The sequence below is a fragment of the Thalassophryne amazonica genome, chromosome 12 (genome assembly GCF_902500255.1).
Source record: "Thalassophryne amazonica chromosome 12, fThaAma1.1, whole genome shotgun sequence".
Lineage (NCBI taxonomy): Eukaryota > Metazoa > Chordata > Actinopteri > Batrachoidiformes > Batrachoididae > Thalassophryne > Thalassophryne amazonica.
In genome coordinates, this window is record NC_047114.1 from 49,962,268 (window position 1) to 49,980,863 (window position 18,596).

The 18,596-nt window shown below is 39.8% G+C and overlaps 1 protein-coding gene across 3 annotated transcripts in view; it reads right to left on the reverse strand.

Annotated features, from left to right (window-relative positions):
* Positions 1-18,596, reverse strand: part of rnf220a (ring finger protein 220a) — a 507,503-nt gene that overhangs the window by 25,702 nt on the left and 463,205 nt on the right. For all 3 annotated transcript variants that reach the window (XM_034183510.1, XM_034183509.1, XM_034183511.1), the window contains exons 9-11: positions 11,671-11,863; positions 9,224-9,279; positions 8,637-8,745 (exon numbers count right to left, since the gene is read on the reverse strand). In XM_034183510.1, coding sequence (XP_034039401.1) covers positions 8,637-8,745; positions 9,224-9,279; positions 11,671-11,863 — 358 coding nt within the window. The remainder of the gene's footprint in view (positions 1-8,636; positions 8,746-9,223; positions 9,280-11,670; positions 11,864-18,596) is intronic.

The window sequence follows — 18,596 nt, forward strand, 5'->3', positions numbered from 1 at the left end:
GAAAGCCACCAAGACACCCAGAATTGACTGCATTTTTAAAGCACTTTCCATCTCCATCAGATGCTCAAAGCACTTTACAATTATGCCTCGCATTCACCCATTCACACAAACACACTCGCACTGATGTCAAGGCACTCACTACACAGTGGGAGCAACTAGGAAATAAAGGACCTTACCCAAGGGCCCTTAGCGATTTTTCGGTCTGGCTGGGTTTTGAACCGAGGATCCTCTGGTCTGAAGCCCAGTGCTTAACCACTAGACTATCCCCTTCCCCAGAAGAAGTTATCGGCTTCTGTGACTGGAGAAATTGTGCATAGTGGATATTTTGCATTTTGTATCCCCAGTTATACAGCTTCATGATGAAATGGTATAGAGAAGGATTTTCTTAAAAAGAAGACCTGAAACTTTAACTATAATTTGGCAAAAGGTACATCTGAGATGCGAGCCTAGATTTGATGTTGCGGTGAATATTTTGGGTTTGTGATGTCTAACGATGCATTCTGGAGGGTTTTTGATGACTATTCCCCCTCCAAAATTTAGTTGTACTGCTTATTGAGTGTTGCATTTTCACCTTTTCTTTGCTTTTAACCAAAATTTATACCACAACCTACACGTTTGTTTGACAAAATTAACAACCACAAGGGAGGTGATGGTGTAGTGGTTAAGGCGTTGGGCTTGAGACCAGAAGATCCTTGGCTCAAATCCCAGCCTGATTGGAAAATCACTAAGGGCCCTTGGGCAAGGTTTTTAATCCCCTATTGCTCCCGGTGTGTAGTGAGCGCCTTGTATGGCAGCACCCTCACATTGGTGTAAATGTGAGGCATTATTTGTAAAGCGCTTTGAGTGTCTGACGCAGATGGAAAAGCACTATATAAATGCAGTCCATTTACCATTTCACAAGAAGCCATAATCATTTTCATATTTTGGCTTCCCTCAACCTAACTGACCTGATTTTAAAGATAGAACCCCAAACAGACCCAATAATCCCCAATCTTAAGGTGTCTTGCACAAATTTGATTCCCACACTGGCACGTAATTTAGCCTGCCAATCATTAAACTCATCATAAACTGTTGTAAACTGTCCGTGAACTATGTACGCCTATGTGCCAATGCGCAAAGAATTTGAAATGTTCAAAATGTCTAGCACGCATAAATTTCTTACCACTTGCATGAGCTAGCCATGATCATTACACAATCTATTCACAAACACTCTGTATCATTGCAGGCATAGTTTACGCACAGTTTCCAACGGGTTTACTCATTGACATGCAAGATTCCGTGCCACTGCGGGGATCTAGTTCATGCAAGTATCAAGATGTGTATCATCTAATGACATGCATTGGCACGATGAATTGCGCAGCAGTGCAGAGCCAAAATTTGTGCAAGTGTCAAGGTGTCTTTAGACGTTACGTTTAAAAAAAGATATTGCTTCACATCCCACTTTAATTATGCAGAGAAGTTAAATGAACTAAACTTGTATTTATATGGCTCATCAATTAAACTTAGCCTAGAACTATAGCAAAACGTAGGCCCAGATTAATACTGATTTCAACATTTTAGCTGTTGAAATAATAACAATTATTATTATTATTAATATAAGTAGTAGTATGAAAAATGTCTTCAAAAGTGGACCTTTAATCAAGGGGTGTTGTGGAGGGCATGTCCCCCCCACAACACCCTCTTTGTGGTTGGATGCACTTCTGGCTTGCTCTCTCAGCAGGAACAATCAAGATTTTGTGCAACCTGATTGACAGGTAAAAAGGTTTTATGAGCGCATTTACGTCATGCCATCCTCAGAAAGACATTTTAAGGTGTATTTTTGTGGGGGTTAGCGTTTGTTATGTGTCGCGGGTCTCCAGTTGTGTTTTTAGTCTAACCACAATGAGGACACTCACAGAGATACTCAGAGCAGACTGAAAGAAAACAAACATGTGCATCAAATGACACCTACACACAAACCCACTATTCCTACAGACAGCACACAACTTGCTGCCAAGAGAAAAAACAAAACAGAGACGTTATTCAAAAAATCAATTTTTGAGCATGGTAAATTTTATATCTTGCATCCAGCCTTGACTGTGTGTCACGACAGCGCCAGTGTGAAACCTGTCTTTTGGCAGCCCAATTGACAGAACTCCGTCATTTTGACGGAGAACTTTAATCTCTGTCTCCACCGTCTTTCCGTCTGGATTCACCCCTGGTTTACAGTCTCTGAGTTGGAACAATCAAGAATTTGTGTATTTATGTGGAAATCATGACCTAACTGACAGGTAAGAAGGTTTTATGAGCGTATTTTACTTCATACGTCCTCAAATAGATTTTATACATGTTTTGGGAGGGGAAAAAAAATACTAGTGTGTGTTGTAATGTGTTGTGGGTCTGCATTTGTGTTTTTAGTTTAACCACAGCAAGAACACTCACAGAGACACTCAGAGCTGATTTTGAAAGAAATGAAAAGTTTTAAAATATGTTTGTAAAACTCTGTACTCTGCTCTTTTCTTGCTGTGTCGTCACCGCGCTGTGACACATCTACACTAAAACACACTGACCCACTGTCCCCCCCCCCCCCCCGTAAAGTGCAGACAGGACACAGTGGAACAGACACAGGGAGTCGCTGACAGCAGGAAGGATTAAAACAACAACAAAAACCAGAGGTGTTATTCTAAAAATCTTTTTTTTTTTTTCTTTTCTAATGTTTTGAACGTATCGCGGATGTGTCCAGGGGATGTGGTGAATTTTATATCTTGTGTCAAGCCTTGATTTTGTGTCAGGACTGTGTCAGCACAAACCTACCTTTTGGCAGCCTAATTGACAGAAATCTGACACAAGGGCAGCAAACTTTAATCCCTTTATCATATGAGGACATCTAACGCCTTCTGTTCAAAATTCTGATGGCTCACTTTAAGTGATGCTGGACAGCAGCTATTTCAACAGAATTTCTGACCAAGGCACTGCTGTTAGATGACCGCTGGTAAGATTTTAAAAAATAAATAAACGACTAAAAAAGCAGATTAACATGCCGTTGAAGCATTTCAAAAAAAAAAAAAAGTTACTCCACAGAAGATGGCATGTGCTAGGGAAAGTCACAATCAAAGTGCTCCAAATGTCCCAAATTGACTAACATTCAAATGAAATAAGATGTGATTTATTCAAACAAAAACATTTATGGCCTGTGGGCAGCCACAGCCATTATACTGTCATGGAAACATTGCCTGTAGCTGTTTCAGGCCATCAAGAAATCCAACATCAAAACAAAGATTGTTGGCAACATCAAGAGAGCAGACTCAAAAGGAGTTCCACCCCAATACCACAAATCACAAGTCAAATGTACCCAAATGACAATGAGCTTCTTTGGTGAATTACTGTATAATTACTGTATATTGGAGAGTTGGTGAAAATAATGGGTTGAAGTTTTGGTGTAAAGGCCTACCATCATATAACCTGAGACAACAAAACTGAAAAATAACAGGTCACTATTCTTGTCAGTCACTGCTTCTCGTGGCTGTGCATGTGTGTGTGCGCACGCGCATATGCATGAATTTCTATCTGGAGACATTTCCATTCCCATGCTTAAAAAGAAGGGGAAAAGACAGAGACAGATGACTGGCTCTGCCTCCCTTCTATTTAGCCTTCTGTCCTTTGTGTGTGAGGCTCTTTCTCATTTCATTAGTAAGTGTGTGTACACATGGCTGGAGACCTCCACCATCCATCTTAATCAACTCTGTGTCCTAATCTACTGTCCACCCACATTTCAGCCCCAGCTTCTCTCTAAACATTAAACACACAGAATTTTTCAAAGATTAAATTACTATTGTAAAAACAAAATATTTTGAATAATTCTTTATCTAACCTTTGAAGCAAGTGAAAGGAAAATCATTCTCTTAATGAGGGCTCAACTCCACAGACACACCACACTAAAACATTTCAATCAGTTTTAATTTCCAATGTACTTCAGCGCCACATATTTTTGTGTGTAGGATGAGATGGCAAGACATGAACAAGAGAAATTGAAAAGAAAAATAATTACAATTTTAGCCATTAAAAAAAGAATGAGAAGAGCAACAAGAGTGAGTGGGCAGTGGTGGCGTGTGTGCATGCAGGGGGTAGAGATGTAGCTTCATCACTTTTAAATTGAGGACAGATTCAATTATTTGCACAAACCACATGGAAATCTCTGCATTGTTCCAGCTGGAGCACAAAATTTGGCAGCAATCACACTGGTGGCATTGGAGGGGCCATTTATCTTGAAAGAGAAGCGTCTCAGGCGTTTGTCGCGTGTGTGTGAGAGAGAATGTGAATGTGCACACGTGTGAGCTCATTTATCTTGCAGGGGAATGAGCAGGGGAACAAGGACGCCCCAGCAGGCGACCAGATCATTACCCATCTGGGATCAGAGACACACAGTGAGATTTCAGTGAGTCTGCCCTGTGCAAAACACACACACACACACACACACACACACACACACACACACACACACACACACACACACACACACACACACACACACACACACACACACACACACACACACACACACACACACACACACACACAATGTATCAATGTAACGAAAGGAGACAAATCTCATTTTCATTTGGGGACAGAGGGCCAGGGAAGCTGCACGAATACGAGCATTTATACAGAGCGAAGCGGAGTGAGGCAGGGAATTGTTACAGCCAACCACCTGACTGCTTGTTCCCATGCAATCATTCAGCATCCATTGGGCTCCCCGTTAAAGTGGACACTTAGATTAAGGAAAGCTGTGCTTCAGGTAGCCACTAAGACCTTAGCTACAAACAGACAATGCTCCACATACAGATTATTATTATTACGTCCGCCAAGGATGTTATAAAATCAGCAGCATTTATTTATTTGTCTGTCTGGCTGACTGTTAGTAAGATTATGCCAAAACTACTACACGGATTCTGACCAAATTTTCACCACAGATAGATATGAGGCCATGGAATACTCCGTTAAATTTTGGAGGTGATCTGGATCCGGATTCTGGATCGGGATTTCAGGTACAGTCTGGGTCATGGAGTGAATCACATATCTTTTATTTTGAGTCCTTGTCAACCCTCGGTAGGCGTCAGAAATGTCAGATTGCTCTTGTTGTTGTGGTAAGGTTAGACCTAACTTGTGTGATGCGCCTTGAGGCAGCTTTGTTGTGATATGGCGCTGTATAAATGAAGTAAACTGAAATTGTTACTACTATTATTATTAGCTCCCATATGAAACTTAACGTTTTCATAAAAAAAATTCCCAAGTGCTTTTCAACAGAGCAAGGAATTTTCAACACAGGATTTTGAAGCATCCTAGTTTTATTTGGGGTGCCTACATTAATTTTACTTTGCACATGGAAACAAAATTATTTCACAAAAACTACATTTACATTTTAGAAATTTGGAGTCTCTGGGACTCCATGGGGTGAACCATTTGGACTCCCCTCATCATTTGATGATATAAGTCCCCATTCAATCAATGGATTTTGATGTTCAATTGAATATAACTTATTTACCTTTCCTGCATGGAATGCACAACTTATTATTAATATTTTTCACTTCTAAGTTTTATGATAAGTTGTTGCTATGTTCTGATATGTTACGATGTTGTAGCAGCTTTTCTAAAAAGTCGCAATGGAAGCTGTGATTGTTTTAGGTGTTTTTTGTTTGTTGCAATGAAATTGCAGGAACAAGTGAAAATGGCAAAATACGAGGTCTGTTAGAAAAGTATCCGACCTTATTATTTTTTTAAAAACCATATGGATTTGAATCACGTGTGATTGCGTCAGACAAGCTTGACCCCTCGTGCGCATGCGTGAGTGTTTTCATGCCTGTTGGTTGCGTCATTCGCCTGTGAGCAGGCTTTGAGTGAGGTGTGGTCCACCCCTCACTCCCCAGGACGTTGCGTATGTGAAAAATCTGTGTCACTTTATATTCATCGCAGGGGTTTTACTGTATGTGTGTGAAAGTGAATCCTGAGGAGAGTCTATGACTCCAATTGGATGGGACTTTAGCTGATTGCAGGTTATTTATCTGTCCCATCAGCATCTACACATTTACAGTTGGATGGAATGTAATGATGCAGATAAAGTATCTTGTCTAAGGACAAGATAGACCAGCCTCAAAGAGTGGTCTGTGGACTACTGGTGGTGTGTGACTATATTGGTAAAGTATCACATTTTAAAAAATATCATGTTCTAACTTACAAGAGTTTCTCAAACTGTTTAAAAATAACTTTTAAGTCTAACAGATAGTAATATACTGTTGTATTCTATTGTTGCAGTGGGAAGCAGCCCTACTGTTTTTGGATGTTTGGGAAGTTGGGTGGTCTGCCAGATTTTTGAAATTGGCTATGTGGTCCTTGGTCTGAAAGTTAGAGAAACATGACATAGACAACAGCCTGAAGCACACACGTGGAATGACACTGGGTCTATATATTCATCGTCCAACTCCTGTGCCACAGAGATACCCATGTATGTACTATACAGTACATACGTGGGTGTGCATGCATTTAAACTACCAAAGCAAAGAGAGTTTTTAATCCTCTGTGACATGAACCACTTGAATAATTCAGACCTCCATGTGAAGTTAGCAACTAGGGTTGGGTATTGGGAACTGGCTCTTTTCAAGAATCGTTAAGAAATTATTCAATCAACCAACATCAATAGCCTTTTTGCTTAACAATTCCCTTATCGGTCCTTCAGAGCGGCTATTGTTTTTGAGGGTGTTTGTCAGGAAAATGATCATTTCTTTATGTTGATTGCAGACCCTGCAACAGTCTTAAATCAAATGACACCTCCTTCCAAACATTGTAATACAAACAATAAACTCCCTCCCAAAATGAGACGTCCTGCGCTGATGTGCAGCAGTCGGCTGAGTTCAGCTCAGAGGTATGGAGTGACATTCATGCCAAAATGTCTGAAAGGAAATGTTTTTGACAAAAACTACAGATTATGTTTGTTTCTATTTATGTTCAGAGATCAAAGATCCACCATCTAGATTTTATTAAAGTCCAGAGATCAATGATCGAGTGACCAATTTCATATTTATTTACTTTAAGACTCAGTAAAATGTTGTTGACATAGAAAACCTGTAAAGCCTACCTTTAGTACACAGAAAATTCATAAGAGGTATCAATAAGGGAATCGATAAGGAATCTGATCGATAAGCGGAATTGATAATGGCATCGATAGATAAAATCTTATTAATACCCATCCCTATTAGCAACAGATGTAATATTCTATGCAGACAATAACTCAGCCATGCTGACCTGTCTCCCTCACGGAGACATAAATACAAAAAGCAAAATAGCATAGCTTATCAACAGTACCACACACTAACCAAACACATCTCTTCCTTCATGCCATGCAGTGCTGTTTCTGATCAATACAATTCATATTGCTTGAATTATTTATTATAAGTTAACCCATTTGCTAAAATCTTCCCCTTCTACAGTAGCAACAATTTAGTGTGGCACTGATACACATTTGCAGGCAACTAGATATGTATAGGCAAACAGTGTTAGGTCATAAAATAACAATGACACCTGCACTGGTCTTTACGCTTCTTTGCCCTGGGTGTAAGATAGGGCCCAGGAAACACAAAGTTTTGACAGTCTCTACAGATGTAGATACAAAAAAAAAAAATGCTTCATGAGTTTGTGGTCCTAGGAGTTTGACTGGTAAAAAACAAAAACAAAAAACAAAAACCTCTGATCCAATAAGAACCATAGTAGAAGTAGTGTTTTGCAGTTTTTGACTAACAGTTCCCACATTCTGTGAGAAATGTGAATGGAAACTCTAAAATGTAATTCTAGTAATCTGTGGTTCTTATCCATTAGTTGGAGGCCCTATGAGCCTTGTGTGCATGGTGAAAAAATTCAGACTGATCCATTAAGAACCCTAGCAAAAGCAATGATCTGCAGTAAAAGATGAGAGGTTAACAGATTAACAAACCATGAGAAAAAAAGAAAAAAAAAAAATCAGTAACACCTTAAAGCTCTGTTGATGATCTTTGCTCGGCAGTGCAAAAATGTCCACACAGGCCTTCTGACAAGTGTTAAAATCTAGCATTGCTTATAGGAAAGTCACCATTGACATTTAATCTCACATTCTTCCCAATCTTGAAGATAAGTCAGTTCCGTCAGCTTCTCCATTGTTCAGGAGATCCAAGATGGCTCTGCATGTTGATTTGGTAAGTTTTTCACCGAATGTCCTTCCTGATGCAACTCTACATTACATGGAGAATGGTGTCTGGATATATTATATTGCAAGCTCTGTTTACTGTCCATATGTTTCAGTGTATAGTGGGTACACCATTGTAAACATGGATTTGCGTGGGTCCAGTGTTGCTGTGTTGGCATGAGTGTTATCAATGATTCTAAACCAACTCTTAAGACAAAAATTGATAGCTGAAAACATCCACTCAGGCACACAAAACATCAGATTTCACACAAAATGCATCATTTATGATGCTTCCATACATCAGCTCTCCCACGAGTACAAAAACAAAGAATCACAACTACAGTGTGTAAGCCTTCTGATACTGTAATAAGAAACGTCTCAGCGTAAAATTGCCTTTCACCTTTTTACAAATGGGTAATACTGTTGTGCATAGTTCTGTGAAACATACTTTTCAATCTCACTGTTTTTACAGGTACGTGGTGCACAAGTAGAAGAGGAGGATGAAGGTGTGTTGGACTCTGTCTTGCTGCTCTCTCCATTGCTTGTAGAAGGCATCTCTGAAGACCCAAAAACAGACATCACAAATAAAGATGACACAATAGCTACAGCAATGTAGCAAATGCAGTACAAGAAAAAATAAGCAAACAAAAAATGTGCTGCTGTCTTTCATACAGTGCACTACATAAAAAAAAATACTGTAGTTGAAACAATGCATACTATAATTTAAAAAATTAAGAACTTAATTTAATGGTTTGCATTAAATCTAAAAAATGTATTATTTGATTCATTAACAACAACTCAAAGATTTATTTGTTTTGTTTATATCAAAATAATGCCGCTATATAAAGTTGTGTTCCAGGTATGAGTGCCACTGTTGTAAATGCAATTCTTCACAAATTTGATATTACACAAAACAGAATAAACAGGGATGACACCAAAAATCAATGTCTAACATCTTTTTAAGAAAAGAAGACAAAGGAAAAAGTTGGGTTTCAATGCCAAATAGTATTATAAGAATGTTTCTATTATAGTTACCGTCACTGGCCCATTTGGAAAACTCTGGCGTTATTCTGTTGGAAGGCATCCCACCACTGCAACACAGAGGCACAATGCAAGCAGTAGATTAGTGCTGAAGTGGTTAGCAGATTAAATGCTAACCAACTCACAACAGTGCATATAGACATACATACATAACATTCAACTGCTGAAGTAGACAACAGCGGATTATGACAGACAACCAATTAAGCTATTAAATGGAAAAATATTTAAACAGATCCAACAATGATATGGAGTCATTTCACAATTATAACCCCTGTTAAAATACAGTATATCTTTTACACCAGATCTAGAATAGTGTAGTTGAAAAAATACAAAAGCATTAATTAACTGCTGAATTAACTGCTTTTCTTGCTCCTCCAATATATACTGAGTGTGCAAATGAAGCAGTGTTTAGCAGTGTTGTTGCTGTTGTTCAGATTGTGATCCAGCAATTCAGGCTTGTCTGTGCTCATAAGAAATTCAGATTTTAGACAAGTGCAAAGAAAACTGACCCCTTCAGCAGGGGACTGTGAAAACAAATGTTACAGTGACAAACTCTGGGTTGCATCCCTGGAGATAAAACCCTGGACTCTGCACAAATGTCCACCTATCTGCAAACTGTGCAGATAGGTGCTCAAGCAATCAATTTTTGTACCTGTTCTGCCTATTGGATAGATGTCCGGGGATCAAACGTTTGATGGAAATCTTAAGACACACTGGTTAACCATTTTAAAAAACAAAATTGTGATTTGAAAATATGGTTCCAAGATTAAATGCCGTAACAGATTTTGCAGTAGTCCAATCTAACTAAATGAAATGTGTCACCAGTCTTGTGTCTTTCTCTGTTGTCCCAAACTTAGAAAACAGATTATTGTGACAAAAGACACTACTCATTAAAGGGAACATTAAATGAGACACCTTGTTCTCCTGCTCAAAAAAAAAACCAAACACTTTTACATGCTGAAACTCTCAGTTTAACTCCTACAATTTGTAATATAAATAACGTTTTGACCAGTATTGGCCTGAATCTTCCATTTTTTTTTTCCCTCTTTCCCCCCAATTCTTAAGCTCAAATTCTAAAATCTCAGACCATCTCTATCTACCTGTCCATATCATTTCCCTTTCCAGTTTGTCATGACACGCTGGATGCTGTTCAAACCTGGACTGACGTCATTCACATAGGACCCATATCTACACTGTACCGACAAACTCAATTTCTTCATACAACAGTGACATTTTGGAAGAGGGTATTTCCATGTTTGTCCTGGAGATTGTAAATGCATGCATACTACATATTGTTTGATATTTGTAAGTTGGTTTACAGGCTATTTATAATTTGGCAACAAATTCCGAAAACATGGCAAAAACATTAGGTCAGTAGCAAAGTATGGAGAGAGAGCAAATTGTCACACTATTAATAACATGCAAATTGATTGAAAACACTTGTTTTAGAATGTTTTATTAGACCCGTTTTCATAGAAACAATGCAGTCACATAATAATTACAAACTTCCAATCTGATTTATTCCCAGAATTATTTGTAAGAAAAAGGATTATGACAGTAGACGTGTCTGCTCTGCATAAGCAAGTAAAACTGATTTTATTTTGCCAAATTACTTGATGTTTATACCTAGATCAAAGGATCATAGCTCTTTTGGAGGATGTGTCAGAGTCCAAGACAAATTTTGTTTTTCTTGAAGTAGCCTCCCTTGACACAATCAAAGAAAGGTGAGTTGTTATCACCTCTTTAGAAGTAGGTGTGAGAAACGTAGGGCCCTGTCACACCTTGACGATTTAGCCAGCATATGCTGACACATGAAAAATGTGCCAGATACACTGGATATGTCGAATGCATTATGCAGCTGTCATACCGTGACGATTTAGCTAGCGTATGCTGACAGCCCCGTTTCCACTGAGCGATTCGGGCCGATACTGCACAGTATGGTACGGGTCGGAACGCTTAAATCTGGCTTGGCTTGCGTTTCCACTGTCGGCAAAACCCTTTTGTTTGGTAGGCAGTGCACGTAAATATTAACAAGCACGTCATCGAGTGCACGTACGCTGTTGTGCGGCCTGTCCCCTCCACACAGAGGCCAAACAGAGTAATTTAACTTTTTTTTTTTTTTTTTTTTTAATTTAACTTTGTTTTTGTCTTGTTGGATCATGGGATTTATTTTCATCGCGTGCAAACTGCTGAAGAGTCGACTGATGTCTGTGGTAAATGCTGACATGAATGAATGAGATGTTGTGACTCTTTCAATTTTTAAAATAAGGGTGAAAAGTATACGCAACTGTATGTGACAGTGAAAAATGTAAATGGCTACCTCCCCTGCCCTATAGTCAGGTGCTAGCAATGTAACCATAGGAAAAATGCATTTTTGAGTGAAGCAGCTCTTTAAGCATCTTGCTACAGTAGTATTATTGCATAATAGTTTGTCTACATACTTGAGCACGGCTCCTCGTAGTGCCTCCCTCTCCTTGGCTTCTCCTTGGTCCTCTCCAGCTCCGGAGCAGGGGATGATATCAGCCTCAGTGTACTGAGCCTTGCCATACTCCAATGTGTCATCTCCATCCACGTCTAGGTCAGCGTCACTATCTGCCGCGCTCTCCTTAATACTACACGTGGCGAAACCTGTTGCTAAAGACAGAAAAATGCAACTGTCATTTCAGCATTATTTTTAATTTAACACAAATTAGACAAATGATTGAATGTTGATGACTTTTAATATCACATTTTAGGTTTGTGTACTGGAATTCGGCTTCTACTGGGTGTGCATACTGTATGCATCCTGAATAAGGTCAAACATTTCCAGATTAATTAAAGATCAGTGAAGATAAACTGCAGAGAATTAGTAAAACAATTAGGTCATTAGGGATGAGTGATGACAACTGGTTTAAAACTGGAGCCAATTCCTGGCTGATCAGAAAAAAAATACTGATAAACACTTGATACAAATTAAGCTTATAGAATTTCCCATTGCGATTATAGAGACCAAAATTATGTTGTCAGTATTATGCTATGTTCACATGTTGGTGGCACAAAAACTGCTGTAAGTCATAACAGCAGAATTCCTGTCATCTGCAACGGCAGACTTTACATTACAACATAAGGTGCCGTCATTTTTCAATGTTTATGACAGAGACAATAATTTACTTACTTGAAAGATTCAACAGGATTTTAGCATTTTGCACAGCATTATATCACAACAGGAAGGCCCGGCTCTGATAGTAGATTAGAAAGTTAAGTTTTTCTGATTATTGATCTCAAAATGAATGCATATTTGGCAAAACAATTTATTTTTCATTTTTTGTCTGTGTTATTATTCCTTGGTGTACTAAAAAAATAAATAGTCCAAACTGTGGTCTGTATTATCATGGAGTTGACAGTATTGTACAATCCATATCGTGGCACATTATCACACCGATCTGGACTATGACAGTGATGCACTGAACAGCCCTACTAACCACTGGAAACTTTATCATGACACACTGTCAAATTTTGTAACTGTGCACAATAGAGTGTCAAGATAATGTTAATGTTCTTAAAATAGTGTGTCATTATTTTTGCAATGACACTATGGAGAGTCATAATGACCAACAAGTATTGTATCCATACTCATATCAGCAGAATCCTAAAGCTACACATCCATAATGGCCAAAGAAAAGAGGCAAAAGGTAGAGTTTAGACATGGCTGAGCTGATGAAAACTGAAGCCTTACCCATCAATCTTTGGGTAAGAGAGTGTGCGAGTGAGTGGCACTTCTATAAACCCACTGATGAACGCTCAGACAAACCCTTACCGCTGCCTGAATGCTCCCTTCAGCTCCACTTAGCCGCGGAGCAAGCTGTGTGTGTCCGTCACTTCAAGGCATTGCTTCAGTGTTTGTTTGAGACTGTCTGTCCCTCTGTCACTTAAGCCCCATCTCACCAACCCCACAAGCCCCATGAAAGTGTATGTGTGACAATCTGTCTACCTGTCACTTAGACCAACTCTGTCCAACCGCAGTGAGGTAGGCTGAGGTAGGTGAGTGTGTCTGTCACTTCAGCCTCACCTGTTTTGAGCACATGAAGGTAACCAGGTGTGTGTGCGTGCACTTGTGTTAAGCCGACATTGTGACTGTGAAACTGGCTCTGTGTGTCTACCAGTGACAGACCTGACAGCCATCTTATTTACAACTACCCCAATTTCTACAAGCTCTCAGCTGGACTTGTGGTGTGTGTGTGTGTGTGTGGGGGGGGGGGGGATACTAGCTAGACAGCATTGACAGCCACTTTATTTAACTCCCTATTTCAGTATGTCTGACTTTCAACAGTTGACTTCTGATAACAGTCTTATAGCACTGTGTTGTCTTTGCACACCTTAGAGTACGAGGACTGTCCATAAAGTATAGGTCCTTTTTATTTTTTTCAAAAACTATATGGATTTAATGCATATGTTTTTACGTCAGACATGCTTGAACCCTCGTGCGCATGCGTAAGTTTTTCCACGCCTGTCGGTGACGTCATTCGCCTGTGAGCACTCCTTGTGGGAGGAGTCGTCCAGCCCCTCGTCGGAATTCCTTTGTCTGAGAAGTTGCTGAGAGACTGGCGCTTTGTTTGATCAAAATTTTTTCTAAACCTGTGAGACACATCGAAGTGGACACGGTTCGAAAAATTAAATTGCTGCACTGAACTACTGAATTAACTGCACTGAACTACTGAATGAACCTTTAATGTTTTCAACATTTTTTTAATCATTTAACCACATACAGCAACACATCCAGGTACGGGTATTATCAAAATAAATATAAAAGTTAAGCTACCAAATTTACATAAATTTACAATTTATGATGATTTATTTAATTAATTTAAAGCCTGATTTATGCAGCTGCACAGCTGTAACTCCGTGTCATGCAATGATGTGCGTGACAGTTTAAAGTTCTCCGTCTCTGGATTATGCTTTATTCTGGACTAATTTGACCCTCAAGAAGCTTTTCTTTCTACAATCATCACCTCCAAATCAAAGGTAAGCTGTACATTTTCCTCTTTTACCGATTTCGTGCTGTAAAGTTGCGGACTTTTCTGGTCCATTTGTAATCAGCGCGCGCACTGCAAATGCTATTATAATATGATGGCAGAGGAAGGATTGAAAGCAGAAAAGTGTCAAATTACAGCCGGCTGTGATTTGACACTTTGCTGCTTTCATTGTGCAGTCTAAGCACGGTGTGAAAAAACATAAACTGTCGGGCTTTTAATCATGGAAAATACTACAGTCCCACATGCGAGAGGTTTAAAGTAGACCTGCACTGAAATAAATGTGGTCAGATTTCAGAAAGAAATAGCTGATATGTATTTATAAGACCCTTGTGAATGCAGTAAAGTAAATCTGTAAGCCCAAATTTGTAATTCAGCGGCGAAATCTTCGTTTAAAAATGACAAATTTGCAGCTAAAATTTAGCCCTCTGTGAAAACAGTTTGTACAGCCGTATCATTTCCATCACGTCAGGGACAAGACGACACGCTCCCGCCTTCAGTCTGATCCCGCATTGAAATTGATTTTATCTGTTAGTAATGTTACTTATACACGTCCTGCTTTCAACATCCAAAAGTAAGCTGCAATGAATGTGAGATACAGATCTGTGTGCTCAGATCATCAACGACATCGGCAGCGGGCGCCATTCTTCCTCTCCCGCTCTCTGCCTCCGCTGCACTTATTAAGTCTGCGGGCTTGTTAACCGCCGACGTGGGCCACTCACACTGCCCGTGTCTGCTTTGCAGCCGGTGTTGTGCCAGATTCAGCGCACAACACCGGCATCACCTCTCTGTCTACTGAATGGAGCTCCATGGACGCTGAGAGAGGTTTATATATTTTTAATGACTGGGATTCTTTGCGGGTCTCTCCTCCATATCCCGCGATGGTACCGGAGGCGAAAGACAGTAGATTTTCATTGCGACACCACTCAATCAAACGAGCGTATGAAAAAGTCCCCCAAAATAATTTTCAAGCACAAATAAAAGAAAGGTGTACTCACCAAACGTGCCGCAAGACAATATGAAGTTTTAAGAAAAGTAGATCCTTCCGTATAAGACAAGAAAAAGGTACAGATGCAAACTGACGTAAATCCACAAATTACAATTGGCGCAATGCATGCTGGGAGAGGGTCTTGTCCGTGACGTCTCGGCAGCGTCCATGATGAGAGGGACAATTTGCGGAGAAATGAAGATTTCTCCGTTGAATGACAGATCTGGGCTTGAAGATTTACTTTACTACATTCAGAAGGATCTCATGTGTAAATGTAAGTCATTTTTTGTTCAAAAAATCTGACTGCATTTTTTTCAATGCAGGTCTCCTTTAATGGAAATACATTGTGATCGGACGGGACATTTTATCTGATGTGAGCGAAAAATCCGTTGTACAAAATCTGTTATATGCGATATTTATTACATGGAAAACAATACAACAACTTTGTGAGTTTTTTTTGTCTGGTGACTGCGAATATCTGGTTTATACAATGAGGTTTAGGTGAGTTTTACTGTACACGGAATTGAACAATAAATTTACCTCTCAAAGCTTTGATGATGAAGTCGCTTCCATCCCACACAGCTGACTTTATTTTCCCAAATTTTTCTTCTGTTCGGATCTGAAGGGAATCTGTACATCTTGAAGCCCTTGCTGTGTCAATTTGTGCCTCCAAATGCACAACAACCCGTCATTTGCAGCAAATAAATAAATAGCTGGATTTACATGCAGACAGATTAACAGTGGACGCTATTTTGAACACAAGATGGCACCAGGAGTCAAGTGACCGATTTTTTTCGACTTGACATGTCGCCACCCTATCTAGACACTACCTGCCCCTCCCTCTCTGATTGCTCACGATTCTGCAGTTTTTCAAACTCGGAGCTTTTTGGAAACATGAAGCCTTTCAACTGTAAAATAAACCAAATTTCTGAATGCATCTTCAGATACGGATAAAGAAGGACCTCTGGATTAATGCTGGTTTTTCATGGCGGCTTTTTTTTTCCTACAGTTCAGAGCAGAGATGCTGTTTTCAGCTGCGGCCCTTCACAGCTCTGTGGCCACAGAACACACTGACTCTCTTATCTCTGATATTTGCGATTTGATACGAAGAAAATGAGAAATATATTTCTTATTACTTTAATTATTGGTTTAAAATTGCAAAACTATGACTCTATAAGCTTGAAATACGATTAAATTGGTACATTTTCAGCAAAATTTCAGTTCATTTTTCAGAAATTCTGTGCTGGGCAGCACAGTCAATTTGAACCCGAGAGCTGGGGGGGAAATTTGCAGTACCGGGTGGGGCCGCCCGGCGCCGCCCACTGTGGCTAGAACCCTGCTGCAAAACCAGTAAAGCAAAACCGTGACATAGGGTATTCTTAAATCTATGCAATTACACACACAAATAATCTCTTCAATGCAGTAGAGGAGTAAAGAGCCAAGATGCAATCCCTCACTTATTAACAACATGAGCAAACTCAACATTGAGATTTTTTTTCTTTTGAATAGAAGCAGATGTCACCACCCACACGTTTCAGATATTCCAAGATTATGTTATTTTTAGAGAGTTTATCTTTTATTTCATTTTTTAACATGGTACTTTGTGGACAAATTTTAACATTCAGCATGCAGAGCAAACATTTAAAAACAGCACAAAGATTTTGTTAAGCAGAAGGACAAATTACAGCAAGGAACACTGCTAATATAGTGGAATTTTTTTTTCCCTTTAAAAAGATACAAGTTTACTTATTGGTCTGAGTGTTCCTACTTTAAAACTGAATTTCATGTGACGTGTATTGTTTGTGTTCAGTGTACAAGCATGTGGTGTGTTCGGTGTGAGTATAATGTGAGGTCTTCTGAACTACGAGGTCTGTCAATAAAGTATAGGTCCTTTTTATTTTTTTCAAAAACTATATGGATTTCATTCATATGTTTTTACGTCAGACATGCTTGAACCCTCGTGCGCATGCGTGAGTTTTTCCACGCCTGTCGGTGACGTCATTCGCCTGTGAGCACTCCTTGTGGGAGGAGTCGTCCAGTCCCTCGTCGGAATTCCTTTGTCTGAGAAGTTGCTGAGAGACTGGCGCTTTGTTTGATCAAAAATTTTTCTAAACCTGTGAGACACATCGAAGTGGACACGGTTCGAAAAATTAAGCTGGTTTTCAGACGTGCGGGCGGATTGCAACGTCGGCTCGCAGCCGCCGCGACGCTCCGCCACAGGAAAAACACCTCCGTTGGAAGCCTTAAGGACAAGTTGGAACATATCCAGCTGTTAAACAATTTCTCATATACTCACTCCACTGAAAGCCATCAAAAGCCGCCTGGATTTTATAAATGGTTATCAACACGGAGGTGTTTTTCCTGTGCCGCCGCACCGCGCCGGCTGCGTCCCGACGCGCGGACCCGTCCGCACGTCTTTCATTAAAAAAATCTCCTTTAACAGTGGAATATCCGGATAAAATGCTGAAACCGACTTCTTCTGAAACTTCTCTGTTCTCTCACGACGTCCTGGATCAATAGAGCCTGAAATGTGGAGGTTTTCAGCTTGAAACAGGCTGACGATGGCGCCTGGGACCGCTGAGCGACGTCTCGCACCGTGGGAAGTCCTTAAAGCGACAGTATCACCTCAAAATCTCTCATCAGCCGTTAAAATTTTCACTGAAAACCAGCTTAATTTTTTGAACCGTGTCCACTTCGATGTGTCTCACAGGTTTAGAAAAAATTTTGATCAAACAAAGCGCCAGTCTCTCAGCAACTTCTCAGACAAAGGAATTCCAACGAGGGGCTGGACGACTCCTCCCTCAAGGAGTGCTCACAGGCGAATGATGTCACCAACAGGCGTGGAAAAACTCACGCATGCGCACGAGGGTTCAAGCATGTCTGACGTAAAAACATATGAATGAAATCCATATAGTTTTTGAAAAAATAAAAAGGACCTATACTTTATTGACAGCCCTCGTATAGTTGATCCCTCTAAGCAGTGTTGGCAGGGCAATCTAATGCAGCCTTAGAAAGGTCAGCCCACTCTAACTGCCTTTCACTCACATTATGCACTGATGAACCTCATTTTTCCTTTTTCACCTCTCATCCTTTTTTCTTACCTAAATTTCTCACAGGCTATTTTGATAATTTACATTTACAATATAGCTCTACTCTTCTGTCTTCCAATCCGGCTCAGATTCTTCCTTTACAGTAGACAGAATAGAATGAATTCATGCACTCGACAGATCAAACATGGCCTTCATGGTGAACGTCTCCTGAACATCACTCTGAACATACCAACTGCATGATTCTCTTGCCATAAAGAATCTGCATAAATGTCACAACTACACTACAAGTACATGTCTAAAGAAGTAGGCAAGTGCAAAGA